Below are 23,430 nucleotides of genomic sequence, written 5' to 3'. Positions count from 1 at the left end.
AACGCGTGTTATAACACGTATAATAACATATGCACATGTTATGACCCATATTTATAGTATAGTATAGGCAGAGTAGCAGCATAATTGCAGCTTCATGTGTGGAAACTCATAAAAATGAATATTTAAAGGAACGTGAGGTCACGATATCCCAGAGTAAAAAGGCCGTTTGAACGATGAAAACTGTAAAAACTGCTAATTCTGCCGCATTAAAGAGCCACTCACATGAACAGGGCTCGTTTACTGTATCGACTAACCCTTTTCGTCGTTTACTGCCTGATTATATTTTAGACACACTTAGAAAACAAGGTTTAAAGATTATTCATTAGTCTGATGAACGCGTTCACTCATTTGACCAAATGTGGAAGATTCGCTGGTGTTTTGAACCCACTCATGATTCAAGCTTGTCTTCGTTTCTTAATTAGCACATCTCACCTCTGTCAGCCAGCCAAAATGTATTAAGCAGAGCTAATTAGCAGCGAGTTCCGAGGGTTAAACGGAGTCACGGGGCGTCCTGCCCCGATGTCGTCCTGCTGTTTACTCCGTCCAATCATTCAGATTTATGGGGGGACGCCGGCGCTCCTTCACGGTTCTGCAGAGACAAACGGCGACTGGACACACGCTTCATTTACACACTTAAATAGCACAACTGGGGAGCGCCTACGATTCATTTAAATCGCATCTGTGTTCTTTTTTATCCTGCAAAGAGACTTTAAGGACTTTAATGGTGTGTTTTTGTAGCTACATTGGTGCTGCTGTTTTTGTGATCGTTTGGAGGTGTTGAAGCTAATTTCAGCTCATTTGAGCGCGTAATAACGACAGTTCCTCTACCACAGTAGCTGACCAATAATCTGAGAGTCTGAGACGTTGTAGCTGTGCGTTAACTGGTTTATTATTGATCCAGGTGCTTTTAACCAATAGTTTAAAAAGTTGTTGCGTTACATGTCGTCTCAGACGTGACAGCCTCTCAGTTGCCATGAGATTAGACCTTCAAACAAACCTGATCTACACACTCTGCTGGGCTGTAAATGGTGTGTTTGAGCTTGGCAGCAGGAACTTGACCACTATTATGACACTGGTGTTTCTCAAGAGCTTCATTTACCTAAGAGAGAGTCCCTGCTTCCCTTTTCTGGGCCTTGCTGCAGCCTCAAGCCAAGTCTTCCAGTGATTTCCACATCATCTACTGGTGATGAGGGGTGTGTGCTGCTCCTAATGAGGTGGCCTCCCCGTCTGCACGTTCCCCCGCACGTCGACCGGCTGCCGTGGTGAAGTTTCCCTGACTGCTCCTCAGAGATTAATAATGAACCTGCCGTCCAGAGAGGAGTGTGAGAGGTGGGACCAGGCCCGGGTGGCTGCCTTCCTGTGCACAGTGAGTCCAAAAACAACCATCAAAAACATTTGGTCATTTTGCATTCAGCTATTTCCTGTCATAAAAGGAAAGAGCCTAAAGAGAAACGCTAAACCAGAGTATTCAGAAAATAGAGTGGTGGTTTATTTTTCGTGTTTACCGCCCTCAGAACAATATGCAAGAATGTGCCGCCACAGTGCACAGGCTGAACATTAATGGGCAGAGACTCTTGGTGAGTAGCAACAGCTATTCCAGGTTCATTCCTCTCATTTATCACTGAACTAGAAGCATGAAAAGATCCTGTTTTATGTCAACATGTATGTCCAAACACTGGGTGGGGAACCTCTGTTGACAGTGTGGGACTCAAAAAGAGGATGTTGTCAACTTTATTGGGATTTATAATCATCATGGGTTCAGATTAAATAAAAAGTGCAAGTTTATGGGTGTGTGTGTGTGTGTGTGTGTGGGTGTGTGTGTGTGACTCAGTAGCTGACCGAGGAGGAAGTGAGCAAATAATCAGCTGCAACTTCTGCTCGGAGGTCTCTTTTGTGCTTCAGTTGAGGCAACTGAGCGCGAGCGGACAGTGTGTGTGTGTGTGTGTGTGTGTGTGTGTGTGGGTGGGTGTCTGAGACGTGACATGATCCAGTTGCTGCAGTTTCCTGCTTATTAAATAAGGGAGTATCATAAAATTGGCTTCTGCCGTGGGGAGTTATTTTAAGAGGATTATGGGGAGTGAAACAGGGAGTTAGAGCTAATATTTAGTACTTAGAGGAATTTAATACAGCTCAGGAGTGACCTATACATCACCTTTAATATCCTACAGTTGCATGTTTTGGGTTGTATCAAACTTCCCTGCTATTGTCACCATAATCCCACCGATTCCTCCTGGGTTGTTATGGTAACAGGTCGTCCACAGCTACTAACGCCCATTACCAGTAACTATAATAGTATCCAGATAGAACGTTATGGGGTGGAGCTGGTTAGAGCAGAAACGGCAGGTTTCCCAGGTCCTCGACCTTCCGCCAGAGCTGGCTCAGGGGTTCTGCTGACCTCCTGGGGGCTCCAGTTAGGTCAGCTGACACCAACCAGCGTCCAGCTCTGTCGGACACTCGCAGATACGCTGTTATTTTGGCGTTTCCAGCTGTGCGTTCCGCCCTTTGATCTACTTGATCTACTCTATTTACTGGGCTGCTGCTCCGGTTCAGGCTGCTGCTCTGATACAGGTTGAGGCTCAGGCTGGTCGAACTCCTTTAACCTCGTTGCAAGTCAGATTTCACCGGTTTGAGGGGGGTGATAGTGGATCCAGCACCAGCACGGGATCTATCAGATCTGTGATGGTTAAACCAGCCAGATGACCATCCCAGGAGGCAGAGTAGCAGAGTGTGTGTGTGTGTGTGGGGGGGGGGGGTGCTTGCATACAGCGTGTATGAGAAGTGGACATGAAAGTCTCTTTAAACACCCAAATGCAGAACTGTTGACTCTTAATCACTGTCTCAATAAGTTACCTCAAAGGTACTTGGAAACCTGACAAACTGGTGCTTGTTGTTGTCGTCTCGTCTCTTATCCGGACCGGGTCGCGGTGGCCTCAGCAGAGGTGTCCAGATACCTGAAATGCTCCACCTGAGGCAGGAACTCTCCACCAACCTGGAGAAGGCAAACTACCCTTTCATCCCAGCTGCTTCACACTTGGCAGCACCCCCCCGTCCCTGTCCCCGCCCCCGCCCCCGTCCCCGTCCCCGTCCCAGGACATGCTGGAGGTCCTGGTCTGAGGAGGCCAACAGCACAACATCATCTGCAAAAAGCAAGGATGAAATCCTGTGGTTCCCAAACCGGACTCCCTCCGGCCCCTGGCTATGCCTAGAAGTTCTGTCCATAAATATGATCAACAGAGCCGGTGACAAAGGAGTCCAACACGCACAGGAACCAGGTCTGACTTGCTACCGGCAAAGTGAACCAAGCTCCTGCTCCGGTGGTACGGAGACGGCCATGAACAGGGGGCCTTGGACCCCGCACCCCCCACAGAATACCCCCAGGGACACGGTCCAGATCAACAAAACACATGTTGACCGGTTGGACAAACTCCCATGAACCCTCAAGCACCCTGCGGAGGGAATAGAGTTGGTCCAGTGTCCAGGACGAAAACCACCTTGTTCCTCCTGAATCTGGGGTTCCACTCCCGGATTCTCCTCTCCAGTACTCTGGCGTAAACCTTCCCAGGGAGGCTGAGGAGCGTGATACCCCTAGAGTTGGAACACACCCTCCGGTCCCCCGGTACCACCACCCTGGTCCAGCGGCGCTGCTGCTGACATGATGCCAGGACATTCCTACAGCATCTAGAGACTTGAGGTAGTCGGGGCCGATCCCATCCACCTGGACGCCCCGCCACAGAGATTACTCCTAACTACCTGGGGGGCTTGGGCTTGGGCGAGCTGGCCATTGGTCTGTCAACAAGCTCTCCAAAAAAAAAGCACTTTATTCGTAATAAAACTATGTCTCATGCCAGCTGGGTTTAAAGGAGAATATACTGTATTTCTATCAATCCAGCTGGTAGACATTTGTGGATTTAATTAAAGATTATTGGTCATCATCTTCCATAAGGGTTCTGTCAGGATGAAGAAGCGCTCAACAGTCTCTAGCGTGCTACCATGAGCGGTGCTGGAGCTGCACTCCTAAACGTGCCATGAAACACTTTAATGTGAATTCCCTGACCTCCGGTAACCTCTGTGGCCACGCTGCAGCGTTACTGCGGCTAAACTCAATAACGTTCATCTCTTTTATGCAGCTTTCCATCTGCGTAAGCGACAGCAGATGTGTATTAATGCCATTTATAATCTGGTTCTAACCTCGGTGCCCGCTAATAGAAGATGGCTGCCCTTTGTTTTCCTGCAGAACTGAGCAGGAGGCTGTCACACGCTGCTCCTCCACCTCACTCTCCTCACAGGTTTACGGATATTCCTGACCCTGCGGACGTTCACGAGGGTCAAAGGTTCTGACTTTTCATCAGGCCCAAACTGTTTCTGGCAAATTTGAGGCAAAACAAAAAGACTTCAGAAGGAAGTTTAGTCAAAGTGTTTGGAGGTTTTCCGAAAAAAGGGAATGTTCCCTTTGAACCGACATTAATCCTCCTCTAAATAATTGAACAACTGAGCAGCGTTTGGTGTTTGCAGGGATGCCAGATTTGATGTTTGATTCCGCGTGGTCGGGCCAGGTCTGCTGAGCTCCTGTGAAGGTTCAGCCTTCAAAGCAGACGAAGCTTTTCAGATCAAGTAATTCCAAACGATTCAAATCACAGCCTGACTTATTCCTGGGTTGTTCCCACATTTACATACTAAAGTGGTCTGAAGTCTATTGTCAAGGACCTGCCTGGAATATCAAAACCAGCTCTGAAAAACAAGCGCGTAGCCGTGCACGTGCGTCCCTCCGCAGGTGAAGATAAACTGCGCACGTTAAATTCGCTTCGCATCGTTATTAGGCTAGCATTGATGAATGTCTCACTGTCCTGGCGGTGTCCAAACTTTCCCTGATCTCTGTTGTCGGGGCTCTTCTTTAAAATACAACAATATAAAAGAGAAAAGAGAAAAGAGCTCGTAACGGCCCGGAGCCATGAATTATAAATGAAGAGGGAAATAAGAGGGAACTGCATAATTTAGCAGGATTTGCTGCATATTTTATGGTAATCATTTCCTTTCATTTACAGATTTCCTCGTAACTAAGTACAGTCGGCAATAACGTACGATGCATAAACCTAAATTAAATGTTTGGTTATTCATGATGCTGCGCAGCGTCCAGAGGGGATTCAGCTCGAAGCGCGCGCATCATGTGAAGGTCATCCGTGTCCTTCAGAGGTGTGTGCGTGTGTGTGTGTGTGTGTGTGTGTGTGTGTGTGTGTGTGTGTGTTTGCTATGATTGAGTTCTAAATACCAAAAGAATATAACTATTTGATTATAATCACACATCCTTGAGCAATAAACCTGTTTTAAGGTTGTTGCTTTTTTTTAATTAATCAGGAAACCCACGTTACAAATACTCTTCTTGTTTGTTTTGTTTGTTCCGGGTTTAATTTTCTGTTCCACCCGAGTCCTCGGTGGAAGCGCCGCTGCAGCACTGCCCCCTGTTGGCGGCGCCTTTAACTGCAGCGGCTCCTGTGCGTCGTCATGGTAACGCTGTGCGTTGTTCTGATGGTTTCACAGAGTCTGACTGACAGCGAAATAAGCAAGTTTAGCCTCGTCCACCAGCCGTAAGTAAGACTTTCATCTCTACGTTCTTTTCACCCAGCCGTCCGTACGTGCACGTGCGTGCGCGCGAGTGAGCGCGTGCCCTCCTCATCTATGACTTCTAATGATCTGTTGTGTGACTTTTTGTGGTGCTTACATCGCTTTTGCTCACACTCACAATATGTCCACTAACTAACCAACTGACTGACGAAGTAAATAACTAACTGACTAACTAACTAATCAACTGACTGACTGACTGACTAACTAACTAACTAATCAACTGACTGACTGACTAACTAACTAACTAATCAACTGACTGACTGACTGACTGACTGACTGTCGGGATATGCAGATCCAGACCATCACTAATACTCACCAATCTCCCACCTCAGAGGTAAAATCTCAGTTATGTCATTGGCGCTGTTGAATCAAAGGGACGCGTGCACGTACCGTGCACTTCCTGTCGGGGGATGGGGGGGGGGGCAGCTCAAACCGGTCGTAGAGGTAGAGAGATAAACCTTCAATTATTGACGCTCTGCCCTGTTAAACGGGCCTCACGGTCCAGCTGTTGGTTCCATCTCTGGAGACCACGGAGGGAGAAAAGTGCACAAGGACGCCACACGTGCAGGTGCTACCACATTTGTAGTCCCACGTGGATTGTGCTACACACACACACACACACACACACACACACACACACAGAAGTGAATCCTGGCAGATTAAGAGGAAGTACTCATTTACACCCAATAAACACAAAGAGGAGTTGAGTGCGGTACTTTCCATGATACCAAAGGTCTCCAGACTAGTTGACTTTTTATTGGATGGAACATTGAGGAAGTCAATATCTTCTGCTTCTTAGTCCCATTTCCCCCTAAAAGAGTGTTTTTAGCCTTGACATCATTCATCGAAACGCCGATTCTGGCGTCCTGGGGAGCCATCGGAGCCTTGGCAGCTGTTTTGGAGCGTGACAGAATAAAGAAAAGGAGAAGTGATAATTGTGGGTGTCCCTCCCATCCGTGTCACAGCCAAACACGCGGCTCATTTGCATCCCTGCACACAAGCTGGCAAACACGCCGCGCGCCCGCTGAGACAGGTGAGCTGTCAGACATGGACAAGCTCAGCACGGTCACTGTCCCCACCGTGGCCAAGTTTAGGTAAGAGGCCGTTTTATTCCGCTTATTTTGTCTGACGGCGAGAAAAAAAAAGGGGGTTTTGTGACAGCAGCCAATGCTGGAAACCACAGATCCTGATCCAGAAAACGTGGAATGCTCGGGTTTAGTGACAGGAGCGGAACATGTGTTCGCTTTGCTCATGATTGTCTTTAATGTACAGACGAATTCCTGTTTCCTAGGCAACTTCAAAAGATGATCCAAGACATAAAGAAAAGTGACGACAGCTTGTTGAACAAGCTCAGAAGGTCAGTGGCAGCTGCCAGAAAGACTTTTCCTAAATATTAGTGACCCGTGTGTGTGTGTGTGTGTGTGTGTGTGTGCGTGTGTGCATATGTAAATGGCAAAGATTAATTCCTCTTTCACGACCGTTGGAACGAGAGAGCGGCGAGCTGAAAATAACTGCGACAGATGGCCCTTCTCTCGCTTTCTTTTCCTGAAATGAGGGCTCTCGCGGCGCCTCGGTGTGGCACACCTGTTGCTGACTCCTCTTTGCGCACGTCAGTCCACAGACCACAGAAAAAACACACATCTCGCCTGGCGGATTTGTAGCAGACGCGGGTCTGAAGCGAGTCGAATGAGGCGGCGCTCCTGAAAGAGGGCTGATGATGTCATTAACTCTCTTTGTGACAGACTGAAGAGCAAACCACTTCCGAAGGTTCCGGCGAGGGATTACAGAGGTAAGAGTCTGGGGTACTGGTTCCCGGTCCTAGAAGGGTGGACCCAGTAGCCTGAGCCGTATAACGACTTGTGTGCTTACAGATGAGGAGCATCTCCCTGAACCCTATCACGTGAGTCCGGAGCGAACGGTCTGAGGCCCGGAAAGGTTGGGTCAGTGTCCTGATGCGGGTTTCTCCCTTGCAGCCTCGCCACATGTACGAGGAGCAGGACGACAGCTACGAGCCTCCTCCCAGTCACACGCCGCTCGCCACGGCCAACTCTGCTTCCTTCTCCGGGGAGGAGTACCTGGGTGGGTACAGCTCCTCTCTGGTGGTGGGTTCGGGGTTTCTCCTTCGCCGCCATCGCTCGCTTCTTCTCCTTCTGCTCCAGACAACCGCCACAGCCTCCCGCACCGTCCGCCCAAGAAACCCGTCTTCCCGCCCAGGAACGCTTCCAGGCCACAGCGGGCCAGAGTCCCCGACCTGGAGAGCGATGAGGTAACGTGACCACGCCCACCGGTGCTGTACTGTAGGCCTGGGTGAGACCGCCCGTGTGCCTCACATCACCTTGTTTTCAGGACTACATCGACCCGGACGACACTCACACCGAGGACAACTACGTGGAACCGGCAGAGGGTCCAGACAGCAGTGAGAGCCAGACTCACTAATTTAACCAACAAAAGCCCCTTTTGGCTGGACTTTTTCAGCTCTAATTATGGTTCTGGGTCTCTTTCAGGCTTCTCGGATCGCAGTCCCAACACCCAGGTAGGCGCTGTGGGACAATAGAATGTCCATGTAAAAGTGGAAGTTGCTGTTTGTTAACACTCCTGTCCCCTCTTGTCCCCTCCTGTCCCCTCTTGTCCCCTCCTGTCCCCTCTTGTCCCCTCCTGTCCCCTCCTGTCCCGGGTGTGTAGAAGCGACTGTTCTCTCTTCCAGGCAGGTCAGCAGCTTCCTTCATCTACATCCGGGCGGAAGCGTTTTCGTCTCCTCACTTCTCCTCCTGTTTTGCAGGCCGTGCACGGTCCCCCAGTCACAGTTCCATTCACTGCCGCAGATGTCCGGCCCCAGGTAGTACCCCCCCCCAATGTTGACTGTTGCCCTCTGACTGTCGCTGACACCTTCTGCCTCCCCAGGATGAACATGAGAAGATCCCCCACCTGCGTAAGTGATGGCCAGAGGGCAGGAAGCTAGCCTGTAAGTGTGTGTGACTACCTCCTCGTAATGCTGAGGAATGGGGTGTTTTTCCAGGAGGCGGAGCCAACCAGTGACGACGAGTATGAAGTCTGTGATCCAGGCGGTAAGAGCTGCAAATTTAATCTCTGCTCGTCTCAACGTTGAACGTAAAGAGGCTGCGCATGAAGGAAGCATGATTTACCTGAATCGCTACACGGCTGCAGTGCTTTGATTGATGCCATTAAGGCTTCACTGTTGTGCTCAGGGAGCAGCCACCAACCTGCAGAGGCTCTTCGTCTCCCCCCCAAACCTCTGCCCAGAGAGTAAGCAGCCCCCCGACCCTGAGAGGTTCCAAACTTTCCTTCAGCTTCAGGCAGGAAATAACTCCGCTTCTGCTCTCCCTTTTCCTTCAGGAGGTCCCCAAAACCAGCTCTGAAGCCAGTGAGTGTCAGCTCAGATCTGTGGTGGACTCTCTTCAGGAGACGCCCCCCACGTCCTCGTGCTGTCCCCACACACACACACACACACACACACACACACACACACACAGTCCACCCTCAGCGTTGCTATTTTAGCTACTGATGCTAAAAGCCCTTTTAAATGCTTTTGTTTTGCAGAGGCCGGACTTGAACTCCAGAGAATTTGAAAGTACGTTTGTATCTTTGTGTCTCAAGGTTAATTAGAGAGAGCGGCCTAGCTGCTCATTACAACACGTGTGTTTAAACTCCCACAGACAGACTCCTTCCTGCTGCCGTGCAGCCGGAGCCCCAGAAAGCTCTCACGCCGGAGCCAAGGCGACCGCAGTGAGGAACGCCCGTTATTTATACGCGTCTTTGGATTGCCTTTAATGGCCGCTCTGTGCTGCGGACTTACTGCTTGTGGGCTCCTTCGCAGAATTCCGCCACACTTTGCCTCCGGCCGTAAGGCCGAAGCTCCAGCTCCGACTGCAGCTCCAGCTCTGCTCCTCAACCCGGCCGTGTTTGGCCCAGCAGTTGAGAGGAGGGGCGCCCCAGGCTGGACGGAGCCCGATAAGGTGCTTTTGCGTTAGCGGCCCAACGCGTTGTATCGGTGTCCGAGCTGAACGTTCCTGACGTTCCTCTTGCAGGACCAGGAGATCCGGAACAAACACTGGTACGCAGGCGCGTGTGACCGCAAGACCGCCGACGAAGCCTTGCTGCGCTCCAATCAAGTAAGTTTAGAGCGGTCCAGATGGGGAAGGCTCCGGTAGCGTCCCATCATTCCTGCCACAGCCCTCTCTTCCCCAGGACGGAGCCTTCATGGTGCGGAAGAGCTCCGGCCAGGACGCGCAGCAGCCCTACACCTTGGTGGTGTTCTACAACGGCAGAGTGTACAACATCCCCGTGCGCTTCATCGCCGCCACGCAGCAGTACGCCCTGGGAAGAGAGAAGAGCGGGGAGGAGGTGGGAGCACAACGGCGCCTTATTCCCAATTATTCCCAAACACTGTAAAGACTTGGCGGGTCAGGCCTGCATCGGGACTGAAAGGAGCCACAGCAGGACACAGCTCACACACACACACACACACACACACACACACACACACACCACACACACACACACACACACACACACACACACACACACACACACACACACTCGGAGAGGGGAACACCTTTCCGCAGCGCTTTAAACTGAAATTTAAGAGCGTGAAATCCATCAATATCCGCATCCGTGCCGCTGCCTTTCTGCGTTCTTTAAATTCAATATGTTTTTTTGTCCGCTTTCAGCCTTTTTCTAAATGGTTCGCCGTCCATTTTAATCACGTCGGAGGCAGCGTCTCTTCGGAAAGGGGCTGCAGCGCAGCGATGTGGGCTTTGCAGCTTGTGTAATCATCTAAAATCCTAATCCTCTGGAATTGTCTCCTGCATCACTCTGAAACGGGAACAACGGCTGCGTTAGCCGTGAACTATTTAAAACCCGAGTCCAAATCAGCGTCCAGACTAACTATAGGACCATGATATTTGGACTACATGCATTCACTATACCAATACAATCAGTTTCCAATATTGGGATTTTTTTCTTTTCATTCTTATGATCAGGAAAAAATGGGAAGGATTTGATCTATCTGGAGTTTTTTGAATCACCAGGAAACTTCCTGAAATATCCAAATTAGGATGAGACCATGAACACGTCACTCTATGATTGGATAAAGGTGCTTCAAGGAAAACCGCGACAGGTCATTTTAGCCGTTAACGTGCAGCGTTTTCCTGTTTTGCAGTATTTCAACAGCCTGCCTCACATCATCGAGAACCACCAGAGGACTCCGCTGGTGCTGATCGACGGCCAGAACAACACCAAGGACACCACCAGGCTCAGCTACCCGGTCAGGCCTCACGGATGGAACGCAGACGAGTGATGAACCCGTTAGCCAGCTAAGCTAACGGCTACAGGGCGTTATCCCCCGCCGCTCCCAGCCCGTGGACGTGGAAGAACCAGCACGGTTTCAGCAGAGGTTTTATAGTTTTAATGTTCCGTTAGTAAAGAGTGTATTGAAAATAATGCAGAGGGACAGAGAAGCGGTGGCTTACACAAGCAGGGAGGCAGAACAACGTCAGCAAAAACACAAAGCTGCTTGAATAAAACTCTTCTCGGCTCCACAATGGTTTCAGTCGTCACAGCAGGGAGCAGCACACTGGCCGGTTTACCCTGCGGCCAAGCACGGAACGCGCTCACACTCGTGCACGGAACGCTGCACAACTCCGATTCTGAGGCACTTGGTGAAATTCTTAACAGTACCCACACCTGGAAAATAAATCTTTTCTGTCTATTTACACAAAGTTACTCTGAAATGTAGGTAGAAATGGGTCGGTTTACAGGACAGGTTCTGTCTGAAAGTCCTCAGCAAACACACACACACACACACACACTCACTCACGCCTACACGCACACGCGAGCCGCCGATCCCCCGCCAACGCTCTGAGGACGCGGGAGGACACGGGACGCTGCTCGAGATTGTCCAAAAGCTTGGGCCTGCTGAGGTGAGTTCAAAGGAAACGGTTATCCTCCTTTAATAGTGCAATTAAAAAACAAGATTATCGTCTCATGGGGGGGGGGGGGGTCAATTAAATTATTTTAGGTTTGCAGAATCCACAATTAAAGATAATTGTCTGCATTAGCGTCTAATTAGTCATTCTGATGAATTCGACGTGTCTCGGGGACGTCAAACACTCACAGATACACGTCCCCCCAAATGCATAAAAAAGAAAGAAAAAGAATCTGAAAACTAAAACTAGGAGGACATAAATGTTGCCTGAAGGAGCGAAGCTTATCGTTCTTAAATACAGTTTTGGTATATCTGAGTAAATGTGGGCTCGCGAGTCCATTCCAGAAACATAAATATGACAGCTAGCATGCTGCGGCCTACCCGTACATAAACTGGTTCAAATGGCAAGATCCATTTTACAGTGTTCTATAAAAGACTCCACGTGACAGTGTACTTGAATTATCTTAAATAATGTCGCTTGTACAAAATAAAAACAACGCAAACTACACCTCTAACACCAGTCACGACAAACCTCAAGGGCGTCGGGTCGTCGTGCTTCGCTGGGGGAGAGACGACGGGTTTGAAGGTACCCTGAGAACATGAACCCGCCTGAGAGTCATGTGACTCCTCACGACCAATCACAGTTAAGACTCAAACTCAACCAGGAAGCTGCTGATCCCGGGTTCTTCTCGGATGGCCGAGTCCTCGGTTTTCCCGTCCAGTGTGCGCGACGTCGAGAGTTTTCACAGTTTTGGTCACTTCCACTCCATCAGGTGGCGCCGGCGGTGCAGCACCCACGTCTCCTGACTCCTGAAGACCCTCCCGCAAAACCAGCAGCAAAAGCGGACGGCGGCGGCCTCCCTGCTGGGGGAGGCTCCGCCCACCACTTTGTACTTTTTCCTGCTCAAGCGGCGCAGTTTCAGTCTCAGCAGGAACCTCTCTTGGACACAGCTGTTCTGGTGTCCGTCACGTTCGGCTGGGAGCCCCGTTGGGTCCTTGGGGACCTCGGCGCCGGCGGCAGAGAGAGCCCTCAAAGTTCTCCTCGACAGCACCACCTTCCGTACCGCGCCTTTGTACCTGTTGATGACCTCCATGATCCTGGCCACCTCGGGGATGTCGGCGTCCGGATGATTTAGCACCACGACCGGCTGGTTCCCTGCTGGACGTCTCACCCGTTGATACGGACTTATGGCTACTAACTTCAGGGTCCTTTCCAGGCTCTTCGGGGTGGGCCGCCGCCGAGGCCTGGCCGCCGCCACGGGCTCCGGCCGGATGGCTGTTGGCACATCACTGTTGCCGCCGAGACCTGGCCCAGGGTCTGCGGGCACGTCGCCGTCCCTCGTCCCCTCCTCGGTCCTTCCTGAAGGGACAGCGAGGCTCAAATCTCCCGAGTTTCTTTGACCTGCAGGAGGAAAAAAAAGACTCGTGTACAGAAAGGTTCAAGCTACCCACTGATCCCGTCCCTCCAGCGTTTGTTATTTCAGGGTTTTATTCTATTTGTCTCTTATTTAAGGAGGTAAAGGGCGGAGCAACGACTGCGCCGTGTTGCCGAGGGCCAAATCCCACTGTTTTGGTGAGTTTGCTAACACGGCGGCGCCGAGTCCCCGTTGGGACACTCCGATTAAAGCTGCGGATGATTTCCAGCGAGAGAAGCTTCAGCTTCCTTGAGCCTCACATGTGTTGGACTTCAACACTTTTCTTTATTTTGTAACAACACCGCAGATTCCAGGAAGGTCTGATAAGCTGGAAACCCCAAGAAAAACACCATGATTACGCGTCTCACCCTGCAGAGGAATGACAGGTCCTGAAGGTGCCGGCCCTCCGTCAGCCCCCGCGCTCCTCTGGACCGAGGCGTCCGAGCCACCGCCTGGGCTCCGGAGCGGCCCGTCCTCCGAGCCGAGCTCCGCCTCGGCATCCCCTTGTAAGACCTGCGGGGAATCCTTCCCACCGGGAACGTCTGTAGTTGAGGAAGCCCGCGGCTCCGTCTGTTGGGTCCCGGCGATGGCTCCAGGGGGCTCCAGAGGGTCGGCGTCGGAAGCCTGGGTCCCGTTCCGCCGGCAGGACTCTGTCTCCTCCGGCGCCGTCTCAAGGCCGTCCCGTCCCGGACAGCGGCCCGGTGCCCCCTCGCAGCTCTGGGTCACCCACTGCTTCTCCCTGACCGGGTTCTTCTTCAGCACCAGCTTCAGAGGCCGCCCTGCCGCTTCCTTCTCTGCTCTTTTACGTCTTGGAACTTTGCGTTTTCGCCTCACACTTTGTCTCTTTTTCGCGCTCTTCGCAGTTTTGCGCCCGGGTGCCGGCGCCTCGCGCTGGTTAGCTAGCTTCAGCTGGCCGGAGATCTGAACGCCACCTTCTTGATTCTTTCGGTTCTCCGGCGTTTGGGCGCCGACCGGCGGAGAAATGTTCAAATCTGACCGGCGTCCCTTCGGAGCCGGGGCCTCGTCCGTAACGGGTCCGGCCTCCTTTCCCACAGAGGTCATCGTTTTTAACTTTTTGCAGTAGGCGGCGCCGTTCTGAGCGACCGTTATCTTGTTCTCAACCGTCAGCACCGTAAGATCCGAAGAATTCGACACTTTGCCGCCGTCCGACATCGGGTGGAGGTTTATCTCTTGAGGGACGTTTGACAAGACGCTTTTCAGGGCCTCGGTCCACTCGGGGTCACCGGTTTCCCCGGCGACAGACTTCATTAGGAACTCTTGGGTCTCCTCCAGCGTGGTGTGTGGGTCGGACAGATGGCAGTACTTGTCCAGGAATTCTCTCCCTGGCAGCGAGAGGCAGTCCTGGGTCAGCCAGCACATCTCCCGGACCGCGCTCCGCGTCAACCGAAGCTTCATCTTTGGGCTGGAATTATTTGGTTTCGCCGCGGCGGGACGGACTCCCCCCGCCTTCGCCCTCGCCGGATCCCCTCCGGAGCAAATGTGGACAGCTCGGATGTCGTTATTAATCAACAACTTGCGAGAGACCTCGTAGCTGCAGTGTTGACAGCGCAAAGTCCGAGCGGCTGCTTTGAGGACGAACTTGTCCGTCTCCTGCTTCCTCCCGTCCAGTGTCAAATGATGTGCATAGGCGTGTTCTAAAAAGAGTCCGACGTCGCCTGTGGAGAATTCCCGACATATTTTGCAGGAGTATTTGCCGTCCTGGAAGTGGTGCGCCGCCAGGTGCGCTCGGAACTCGGACCAGGTGCGCTGGACGTTGTCCTCGCACACGGCGCAGCTGGAAAAAGTGTCTTTGTGGCTCAACAGGTGGACCTGAAGGTAGGAGAACTCGCCCGCGCTGAAGGTGCACATGTGACAGGAGAAGACCGGTGGGATTCCTGCGTGGTTCTCCTCAAAGTGTCCCACCAGGTCTTTGGGAACATACTCCGCGCCGTCCCTGCACAGGGAGCACGTGAACCTGAGTGGATTTTCATTGTCGTTTGTCCTCTGCTGCGCTGCCTGGGGGGGCTTCTTTGATGAAGGCCACACTGTGCTCTTCTCCCACTCCTCCGCTATCTTCTTTGGTGCGTGCTTATCTCCGCCTTGCATAGTTGGGGGCTGACCGGCGGTTTTCCTGAGGCGGAACCGTCTGTGCCAACCTCTATTCTTCTTGTTGACGAGCCATTCGGGACCCCCCGTGGAGGTGACATCCACTGGATTCATGGTTCCAGAGGTTTCTGAAAGGACAGGAGAACAGGAAGGGGGGGTTAAAAACACGCTCCCGGGGTCACTGCTAAAATGTAGAGTGCTTCTAGAACCACTCAAGGCAAAGCTAATGTGAGCATTTACGACATCAGACGGTTGTAAAGTGCTGCAACAACAACACACAGAAACATGGTGCAAGAGACAAGTTAAAAGGGGAATAAATGATAATAATATGTGACCCAACACAGGAGAAAAACGGCCTTTTGTTGGGTTGGATCCAAGAGCCGTGGTGAGCCATGCTTCTCATGTTCTGCTCCCTCGGTCCCAGGTGAGTCCACAACTCCACCTGTTGCTGCGTAACGTGCGCCGCCTCTGTGTCGGTACCAGCGCCCCGCAGCCATGCGGGAGCTCTGACGCTCCAATAATTCACCTGGTGCACAACTGCGGGGGTCACCTGCTCACGCAAGTTTTAGAACTCAGCACGTCTGCGTGCGGAAAGTTTGAGGTTCCGTTTAGAATCTGAGAAATGCGCGGGGAAGTGCGCGGAAAAAGCAGTTCGAACGGCGCGTTAGTGGCTTAAAGCTGCGCCATTGTGCAGTTTGACTGGACCACAACAAAGTGATGATCCGCCTTCGCGACGAGCCGCTCGGGAGGCGCAAAGTTCGCGGAAAAACGAACCGACGCGTCGCCTCGTTCCTGCGTTTGCACACGAGCGCCGAAACGGAACCAAAGTCCGGGGACGGCGTCCGAAGGAGACGGGTTGACTGATTTGAATCGACGCGACGCGACCGGAGCTCACAAAGGCGAAAATAACTTAACGTCGCGCGGGGGAAAAACCGCGTCGAAGTTCCGGCGCCGCGTTAAACGAGCCCAGCGCGGCGGCGTCGGTCCGGGCGGTCCGGGCGGCGCCGCCAGCGAGCCGCGGAGCCCGAGGTGGAGGCGCGGGCGCCTCGGTTTTTACCTTGTTCTTTTGTGGGGAGCTTGACAGCTCAGCGAGCGGCCGCCATGATGGTTTCATACGGGGATTACAGCCCCTGAGCTGCTTTAGCCTTTAGCCTCCGACACAGAGCCTCCTCCCGACCCGGCCCGGCCCGGCCGGGCCCGCTGCTCCACGCAAACACCCGAGAGACCGCAGGGTCTGTCACGGCTGCATGTGTCCAAGTCCTGAGTGCTAATAAGAATATTAATAATTATAATAAGAATAATAACAATGGTGTCTGAATGAGGCCCCTGACCCCAGCATCAACTGGTGACTGGCTACATCCTCGACTTCTGTACAGGGGCTGCAGAAATCCTTAGAAATGTCATTTTTACTGGCAAATCCCCTCAAAAGCGACTCCATTATTGCATGTTGGCTGCTGCCTGGCTCAAACGGGGGTTGGGGGGGGGGCTGTGCCCTGCAAAAATTCCCTTTTATTGCATTAATGTGATATTTAAAGCCACTGACCCTCAAAGCGCTAATGTAGGTTTGGGATTTGAGTCAATACACCCACGAGAGCTCGAGGTGCTTCCAAAAAGCTACATTCCCTTCACGGTGGTGTTTTGGCACTGGGGGGTGGGGTGGTGGTGGGGGGGACTAGTGGTCTTTGCTGATAAGGACAAACGGTTGACAGCAAACGCTGCTCCTGTTGGGACAAATGCTGCACAAGTGGAGGCCTGAGGGTCGTCACCCGTCCGTAGGGTCGTCACCCGTCCGTAGGGTCGTCACCTCCATCTCAGGCCCACGTGCAGTAACGTGCACAGACGTGCACCTGAAGGGAGGATACAGGTGGAGCAGCTGACTGCAGCTACATCAACACCGCTGCTGCGTTGATACTCACTCATTCAAATGACAATCAAACTACTGGAATTCTAGAATTTGAATGTCACCCATGTACGTCTTAAATGTATCGTTTTTAAATCGTCTAACTTGTTCAGTATTTTTAGAGCGGCGTTAAAGAATATGATGCCTTCGTAGCAGCCTGATTGCTCATCTATGAGGAAGAACGATGATGATAAATGCAGCGATTGTAGGTTTTTATTTCCTATGTCCTGCTTATGGATCCTGGCTGCTTTAACCTGGTAATGTTGAATGTTCGATACCCAGAGAGCAAAAGTTGCTGAATGAGTTTCTAATAAAAGAGCGTAGTTGCTCCTTGATATGCACCGCACAACCTTTGCACTTCCAAAAGCAAAGATCAGTATTTGCATCACAAATTGTTCGAAAAACAAACAAGAAAATCAATTGTTAAATCTGGAAAGGAGGTTGATTATTGTTGATTATCGATCATCTATCTATCTATCTCAGCTATATTCAGCTAATTGTGTGCACTACTCCATATTTAGTTCAATATTGTGTCATTTGTCCTAATGAAATGCGTTCCTATCGTTATAATTTGCTGCTCTTTTGATATCTATTTAAATTCCTATTTGTCTTCTCTGCTGGCGGATCCTTTTCCCATCTTCTTCCGGTCCTTTTTCTTGTCTTAATCATGTGGAGCATCAGTTAATAACTCTTTGATTCCATAGGACTGACCAGAAGCTGATCCTTGTGTATTTATTGATCCTGACCTTTGATTGGTTGATAACATTTCCGTGTAATTGGCTGCGTAATTGCTGCTTTGTGGTGCAACGCAGAGCCGAAAATAAAAGATTTAAATATGTGTAACATTCAATACATGTGTATCAATACTTTCAAGCCCATGAAAGAGACCCAAGTGAGACATATGGTGCAGTATCAAAGTAAAAAGACCCATTTTACTGTGAGGCTTTTTTGTGGTCACTGGCAGTTCATTTGTCCTGAAAGCTAGCGTTTCCGCTAGCCCCTGAACGCATCAGTCGCGTTTGCTGAACGCGATGAGAGCGAGCCAAGCATGTTGGGCTAGTTTGAAGTGAAGTTTAACTTCAGTGAAACGGCCTCAGATATTCACTACATGAGCCCATTGGGTGAGTCTCCCCTCCAGAGTGGACACCGTGGGTGGTTTTAGTGTCCGGGGACCCCCCGATAAGGCGTGCGTGTGAGGACCGAACGTGTCCGCTCCTCCTCGGCTAACTGAGCAGCTGCGGTCGCGTCGCATCATCACACGTTTCTTCTTCTGCAACCGGCTTTAACTCTCGGTGTGACTTGAAAACATGTCTTTCAGGACTTTTCCGAAGCGGCGTGTTAAATGGAGCTGGAGGACCAATGGTGGACAGGACAACTGGCTGCAGACATCTACCAGGCGCTGCGCTACAAAGTGGGTGGATTTGAACTCGCGTTGCGTCTGTGTTGGGTTATAATTGAACCAGACTAGAGTAAAGTGGCTCAGTTTTCTTCTCCGCAGTTTCAACCTGAATATGTTGGTTTATTTGTTGTTTTTAGGAGCTCAAGTTGCCTCCTTACAAAGCCCAATCTCCTCAGCTCAGCTTGAGAAGATACTTTGCCGACCTTGTGGCCATTGTCAGCAACCACTTCCGGCTGTGTCCTGCAGCCAGACACCTGGCCGTCTACCTGCTGGACCTGTTCATGGACCGCTACAACGTCACGGTGCAGCAGCTTCACGTTGTCTCTCTCTCGTGTCTTCTCCTGGCCAGTAAGTCCACGTCCCGTCCACAGTCCAGCCGGCCGCTCTTCGTCAAACGCTGAGACGACGCTGGTGCTTGTTGCAGGTAAATTCGAAGAGAGGGAGGACCGCGTGCCCAAACTGGAGACCCTGAACAACCTGGGCTGCATGAGCTCCATGAACCTGGTCTTGACCAAGCAGGGTTTGCTCCACATGGAGCTGCTGCTGCTGGAAACCTTCCAGTGGAACCTCTACCTGCCCACAGCTGCTCATTTCATCGACTACTACCTGTCTATTGCTGTCAGTGAAGGGGATCTCCATGATGGCTGGCCCATGACCTGCCTGGAGAAGACCAAGTTATACCTGACCAAGTATGTGGATTACTTCCTGGAGGTCTCCTTGCAAGGTGAGTTGCAGTCCCCTACCTTGCTCCTCCTTCCCGGTGGCCTCCAGGCCCCACTTCCCTCCTGTACGTGTGCCGCTCCAGCTCCCGCTCTTATTCCGTTCCTTCCTACAGATCACGTCTTTTTGTGCTTTACTCCTTCGCTGGTGGCGGCTGCATGCGTGGCCTCGTCTCGCCTCGTCCTGCACCTGTCCCCCACATGGCCGCCCCGACTGCAGCTCCTGGCGGGCTACACGTGGGACAACCTGATCGCCTGTGCGGAGAAGCTGCTCATGTATGTCCTGCTCTGTGTGTGCTTGTGCCAAGTTAGATAGAAATAATGCAACGGGCCGTTACAACCGCTTGTTCCTGGGTTCCAGCGCACACGACGGGGACGTCAAAGAGGCCCACAAACAGAAGAGCCAGCAGCCTGAGCAGCAGGGCCAGGCCGTGTACCACAGTTCAGGCCAGGCAGCCACTGTGGCTCAGTACCTGCACCGGTCTGGAGTGCAGTATCCCCAGCAGGCTCCACAGCCGGGCCTGGCCCAGAACCACAGGCCCGTCCCCTACCTCAGCCACTCGGCAGCCAACCTGCACGCTCCTGCCGTCAGTCAGCACAGCGGCGTTCAGGCCCTCTCCTCCTCCCTGGACCTCAAGTCCAGCATCCCCAGCCGGGCCTACCAAGTCAGCATGCACTACAGCTGCGCAGCTCCCTGCTTTGACAGATGATCGGTCAAGATTTTGTCATTTCTTTTCGTGAGAGCTGTTTTTTTTTCCTCGAGTGGATCGGAACGCTCGGAGGGCTGATGGCGCTTTTAATTTAAAAGAGACTCGATGAGATCGCCGCGGCACTTTGGATCCTGGGCTAAGTGCAATGTGCAGAGTCTGCATGAAGTTTTCTGCTTTTTCTTTGTTTGAGGTGCGAGTGAACGTAGCAGGAGGCAGAGGTCGCGCCTCTACTCACGAGGGTTCCCTTATCGTTTAGCTACAGACCAAAAGAGTTGGGTTATTTTGAAGCGGCTTCTCTCAGATGTTGGAATACCTCATGCGTGTAGCTTTCGCCTCAGTTCCTGGGCTGCGTGAAGGCCATTGGCGGCGGGGGACGCAGAAATGAGGATCCGTGTTGTGTTGATGAGGAGGATTTTGTTTTTCGAGTGTGGTGTGTAGGACTAGGAAGGAGTGGAGCCTCTCTAGATACACGGTTGCTATGCAGAGAGAGAATGTTGCTCTTCTGTGGAGGGTTCCATGTCAGTGCTGCGCACAATAAAAGTTTTAAATAAAATGCAGATCTGGGCGTCGAACCCCTGCTGTCTTATTTATTTCACAGGGTGGACATTGAATGGGCACAATCACTATCTCCTTTCATTGAAATCACTACTACCAGTACACTTGCGTTTTTCCTCTAAACCATAAAAAATGATTCTAAAACTTCATAAAAAGCGATTTTAAAACAGATTAAAGTATTCCTGATTAATATTGACTACAGAGAAAATGCTGACACGACTTACGTGAATCCCAGTATCCATATTCTGTGAGTTAATCTAACTGGTTCGGGTATGATGGAAGTTAATGGACTGGTTATAGTGGGATGGGGGGGGGCAGTGCTTACAGAGGAACAACAGAGAGACTCCTGACTGGGTAGTTAAACCTGCAACCTTTGTGCTGTGAGGCCACAGTTGTGACCACTGCACCAGATGGTGATGACGATGATGAAAGTTTAAAAAGCTGACTTGCGTAAGTGTAATAAACGATGGCCCCTAAACTCCTTTACCTCCACGTGTCAATTTACTCTTTCAATAAAGAATGAAATGACCCTCTAGGGCACTACATTAGTTCCAAAGTGGCTTGCGTAATTATATTGTTCACTAAAACAATTAAGATAGACCAGTTAAAATAACACATCTGCTTCATAAATAAAGCAAAAATTATTAAACCGCTCCAACAGCAGATTAGCGTGTAATGCGTCTAATGGCCTGTAGGGGGCGGCGCAGGCCGCATATCTGTCGACGCTCTTATCTCAGGGGGCCCTCAGCTCAGCTCTGAGGCGTGTGTAACTTCAGAAACACACACCATCACCATATTTCATGCTGAAGAGCCTCTTGCACGCAACATTGGGACTCTGCAGGAGGATCTATGAGCCAAGTCTGCTCCCTGGTCACGTTCCTGGTGCTACATGCATATTCAGGGTGTCAGCTTCACTTATGCCCCCATCAAACCCAAACTCTTGATTATCATAACATTAAAGACAGCTACTGCTGAGATGGTGGTCAGCGCTGCTGATAGACGGCAAACAGACAGAACAGTCATCCGCTCCCGACTCCTGCGCGTCATCGTGGTGCATTTACCAGAATAGTATTTCCGCTCTGACGTCTCACCCTGCAGAGCTTCCTGTGGAGGAGGAAGCAGACCGATGGAGCCGCTGGTGACGAGGCTTCTCCCCCCTCCACAACGCCGCTGTGCTCTTCCTGGAGGTGTGAGTTCAGTAGGAGGAGGATTTAGTGGAGACGGATCAGAACCACTGCTTTACTGACTGGGTCCTCTGTGTGGGTGCAGAGATCCACCCCACACGTGTGTAGGCCGTCCACCCTTTTCATTGACTTTGCAGTAAAAAGTTGACATTGTTGACTTGAACGATTCTGCTAAAGTGTCTTAGTAAATATATATCCAACACCCACCACCCATCTGCTCCTCCTCCCAAACAGATTTAGCAGTTTTTTCCTTCTTTCAGAATTTATTCATGTAATAATTTGTCGGTTGTCACAGCGAGTAGAACGAAGACGTGTGGTTTCCCTCACAAAGCAACAGATTTGGGCTCATTTACGGCTCATTTCTGCAAATGAGGATTATGTGTTTGACCTCCCAAGACGTCTACGTGGGCTCTTCTCTTCTCTCAGAATGTCTCCCATCAGATGGGCTCTTCTGTCTCTTCTGAACGTGAGCATTTGTCATTGCGTGTGAAGCTCTTTCCAAATAAAAGATGAGCGCTGATAAAAGCTGCAGCTGCAGGCAGCTAAGATAGATCCCACATCCTGGATGTGGCAGGTACGAAGAGCAGCACGTAGAAGAAATGTAATCTCTGAAGAAATGGTAGCGTTTTCCTCTGTCTGCCTCCGGGCTTCTGGGCCTGGGTGGTGGCGGCTCTGGTGAGGACCATTCTAGTCACCGACATCACGGGTGGGAGGTTTTTCTTCATAGCCACAAACACGCCCTCCTGTCTAGAGTAGCCTCTGTTCAACTCTGCTCCCGTCTCTCCTCGTGTGACTATTCTGCCTCAGTTATCAATAAGAAAGAACCATTTCAACCACTCCAGGCTTCTCTTCAAGGCCTTCGTAGTATTCAGCAGGAGCATTTTGTGAGGATCCAGATGTTTCTCCCAGTTTTTACAACCAATTCCTGTGAACGATCTACGACATTGAGATGTAAAAGAGCTTTTGTGGGCTGCTGACAGCAGAATCCACCTTTTGGCTGAAGGGAAAAACCTGCTGCCGGGACCCAGGTGTCCAACAAACCATTTGTGGGGAGTGTGAGGAACCTTGAAGACGCAGCAGAGCAAATACGTCACGGTCAAACCCATTTTGTGGGAATACAAAGGTTACCTGAGTTGTGGTCCAGTAAAGTGAGGTAGTGAGGTGATAAAGTGTGGCTGTGGTTAATATTCCGGCCCATCGGGTCGGTAAAACGGGGCCATATGGAAGCAAAGAAACAGGTTTTATAGGACTCTCGCTGTGCGCACGCACGGTCCTCCAAACACTCGGCTTTTTTTAGACATTACATAATGATGTTTCATCAGCCAAAATCCGAAAATGGACACAATGCTAACCACGTGGTGCTAACCTCATTTTAATATTGTTAATGCTGGATGCGCCGTGACGTCATCAGGCCTCGACGAGCTTTGGTTGGAGTGCAGACTGTTCTCTTTCAACACCTGCCATCTTTCTCAACTGACTTCAGCTTCAGGGAGTTTTTGGCTAAGATTCAAATCGGGGAAAGATTCAAATCACAGACGTCAGGGCCTGCTTGGATATTCCAATAATAGGTTGCAACATGCTCTAAATCAGAAATCCAGATATTCATCTTGATGAGGAAATGTCACCGACGCAGCTGCTGCTTCATTTCTTTTCAAATGAAACTGCCCCCACACACGATAGTGGCCCCTGTCAATGAAAATAAGAGCCGATTCTCCTGCATAAACAGCCGTAACAATCGAGGATGTTTTGATTAATTAGGACAGAGGCTCCCTTTAAAGAACGAAGGGACAAAACTTTATTACCAGAGAAACGTAATTATTTAGGGCCCTCGTTGAATTCCGTTGTTCAGGGTCAAAAATAAATATTACACCTATATAAA

General features: G+C 50.9%; 3 protein-coding genes across 8 annotated transcripts; 2 read left to right on the top strand and 1 right to left on the bottom strand.

Annotated features, from left to right (window-relative positions):
* The first annotated feature begins 1,173 nt into the window (after positions 1 to 1,173).
* blnk (B cell linker) lies at positions 1,174 to 11,180 on the top strand. Of its 5 annotated transcripts, none has more exons than XM_057047495.1 (24): positions 1,174 to 1,366; positions 1,515 to 1,577; positions 5,536 to 5,582; positions 6,438 to 6,713; positions 6,911 to 6,976; positions 7,175 to 7,228; positions 7,362 to 7,408; positions 7,491 to 7,519; positions 7,593 to 7,698; positions 7,779 to 7,885; positions 7,966 to 8,035; positions 8,124 to 8,152; positions 8,302 to 8,327; positions 8,399 to 8,455; positions 8,521 to 8,548; positions 8,636 to 8,684; positions 8,826 to 8,883; positions 8,974 to 9,001; positions 9,178 to 9,208; positions 9,294 to 9,363; positions 9,455 to 9,593; positions 9,666 to 9,749; positions 9,826 to 9,981; positions 10,799 to 11,180. In XM_057047495.1, exons 1-24 carry the CDS (start codon positions 1,298 to 1,300, stop codon positions 10,934 to 10,936), a joined length of 1,827 nt encoding a protein of 608 aa, XP_056903475.1. In that variant the 5' UTR covers positions 1,174 to 1,297; the 3' UTR covers positions 10,937 to 11,180. The 5 variants fall into 5 exon arrangements, with proteins under 5 accessions (XP_056903475.1, XP_056903478.1, XP_056903479.1 ...); XM_057047498.1 differs by having other exon boundaries at positions 1,175 to 1,366; positions 6,585 to 6,713; XM_057047499.1 differs by lacking the exon at positions 6,438 to 6,713 and having other exon boundaries at positions 1,175 to 1,366.
* On the bottom strand, positions 11,022 to 16,294 carry LOC130533802 (zinc finger protein 518A). Of its 2 annotated transcripts, none has more exons than XM_057047494.1 (3): positions 16,142 to 16,294; positions 13,347 to 15,212; positions 11,022 to 12,965 (listed from the first exon to the last, which is right to left on the bottom strand). In XM_057047494.1, the coding sequence occupies exons 2-3, from the start codon at positions 15,196 to 15,198 to the stop codon at positions 12,319 to 12,321; spliced, it is 2,499 nt and encodes an 832-aa protein (XP_056903474.1). In that variant the 5' UTR covers positions 15,199 to 15,212; positions 16,142 to 16,294; the 3' UTR covers positions 11,022 to 12,318. The 2 variants fall into 2 exon arrangements, with proteins under 2 accessions (XP_056903474.1, XP_056903473.1); XM_057047493.1 differs by lacking the exon at positions 16,142 to 16,294 and adding an exon at positions 15,425 to 16,090.
* Positions 16,295 to 17,948: 1,654 nt separating this feature from the next.
* On the top strand, positions 17,949 to 20,369 carry ccnj (cyclin J). Its single transcript, XM_057047501.1, has 6 exons — positions 17,949 to 18,105; positions 18,303 to 18,395; positions 18,521 to 18,731; positions 18,808 to 19,107; positions 19,219 to 19,378; positions 19,464 to 20,369. The coding sequence occupies exons 2-6, from the start codon at positions 18,327 to 18,329 to the stop codon at positions 19,810 to 19,812; spliced, it is 1,089 nt and encodes a 362-aa protein (XP_056903481.1). The 5' UTR covers positions 17,949 to 18,105; positions 18,303 to 18,326; the 3' UTR covers positions 19,813 to 20,369.
* The last annotated feature ends 3,061 nt before the right edge of the window (positions 20,370 to 23,430 follow it).

This window comes from Takifugu flavidus, chromosome 11 (genome assembly GCF_003711565.1).
Source record: "Takifugu flavidus isolate HTHZ2018 chromosome 11, ASM371156v2, whole genome shotgun sequence".
NCBI classification, from domain to species: Eukaryota; Metazoa; Chordata; class Actinopteri; order Tetraodontiformes; family Tetraodontidae; genus Takifugu; species Takifugu flavidus.
The sequence above is the reverse complement of the archived record's forward strand: the minus strand, read 5'-3'. Positions and strand labels throughout refer to the sequence as shown.

What these genes read in the sequence shown, in the direction of transcription:
- LOC130533802 (XM_057047494.1), bottom strand. Translation starts at nt 15,198, where the DNA reads ATGAATCCAGTGGATGTCACCTCCACGGGGGGTCCCGAATGGCTCGTC. An exon ending in ACCTGTCATTCCTCTGCAGG is followed by an intron (nt 12,966 to 13,346) that starts GTGAGACGCGTA and finishes TTCCTCCTGCAG; the next exon opens with GTCAAAGAAACTCGGGAGAT.
- ccnj (XM_057047501.1), top strand. Translation starts at nt 18,327, where the DNA reads ATGGAGCTGGAGGACCAATGGTGGACAGGACAACTGGCTGCAGACATC. An exon ending in ACCAGGCGCTGCGCTACAAA is followed by an intron (nt 18,396 to 18,520) that starts GTGGGTGGATTT and finishes TGTTGTTTTTAG; the next exon opens with GAGCTCAAGTTGCCTCCTTA. An exon ending in CTCGTGTCTTCTCCTGGCCA is followed by an intron (nt 18,732 to 18,807) that starts GTAAGTCCACGT and finishes TGCTTGTTGCAG; the next exon opens with GTAAATTCGAAGAGAGGGAG.
- blnk (XM_057047495.1), top strand. Translation starts at nt 1,298, where the DNA reads ATGAACCTGCCGTCCAGAGAGGAGTGTGAGAGGTGGGACCAGGCCCGG. An exon ending in CTCCGGGGAGGAGTACCTGG is followed by an intron (nt 7,699 to 7,778) that starts GTGGGTACAGCT and finishes CTTCTGCTCCAG; the next exon opens with ACAACCGCCACAGCCTCCCG. An exon ending in CAAAACCAGCTCTGAAGCCA is followed by an intron (nt 9,002 to 9,177) that starts GTGAGTGTCAGC and finishes TTTGTTTTGCAG; the next exon opens with AGGCCGGACTTGAACTCCAG.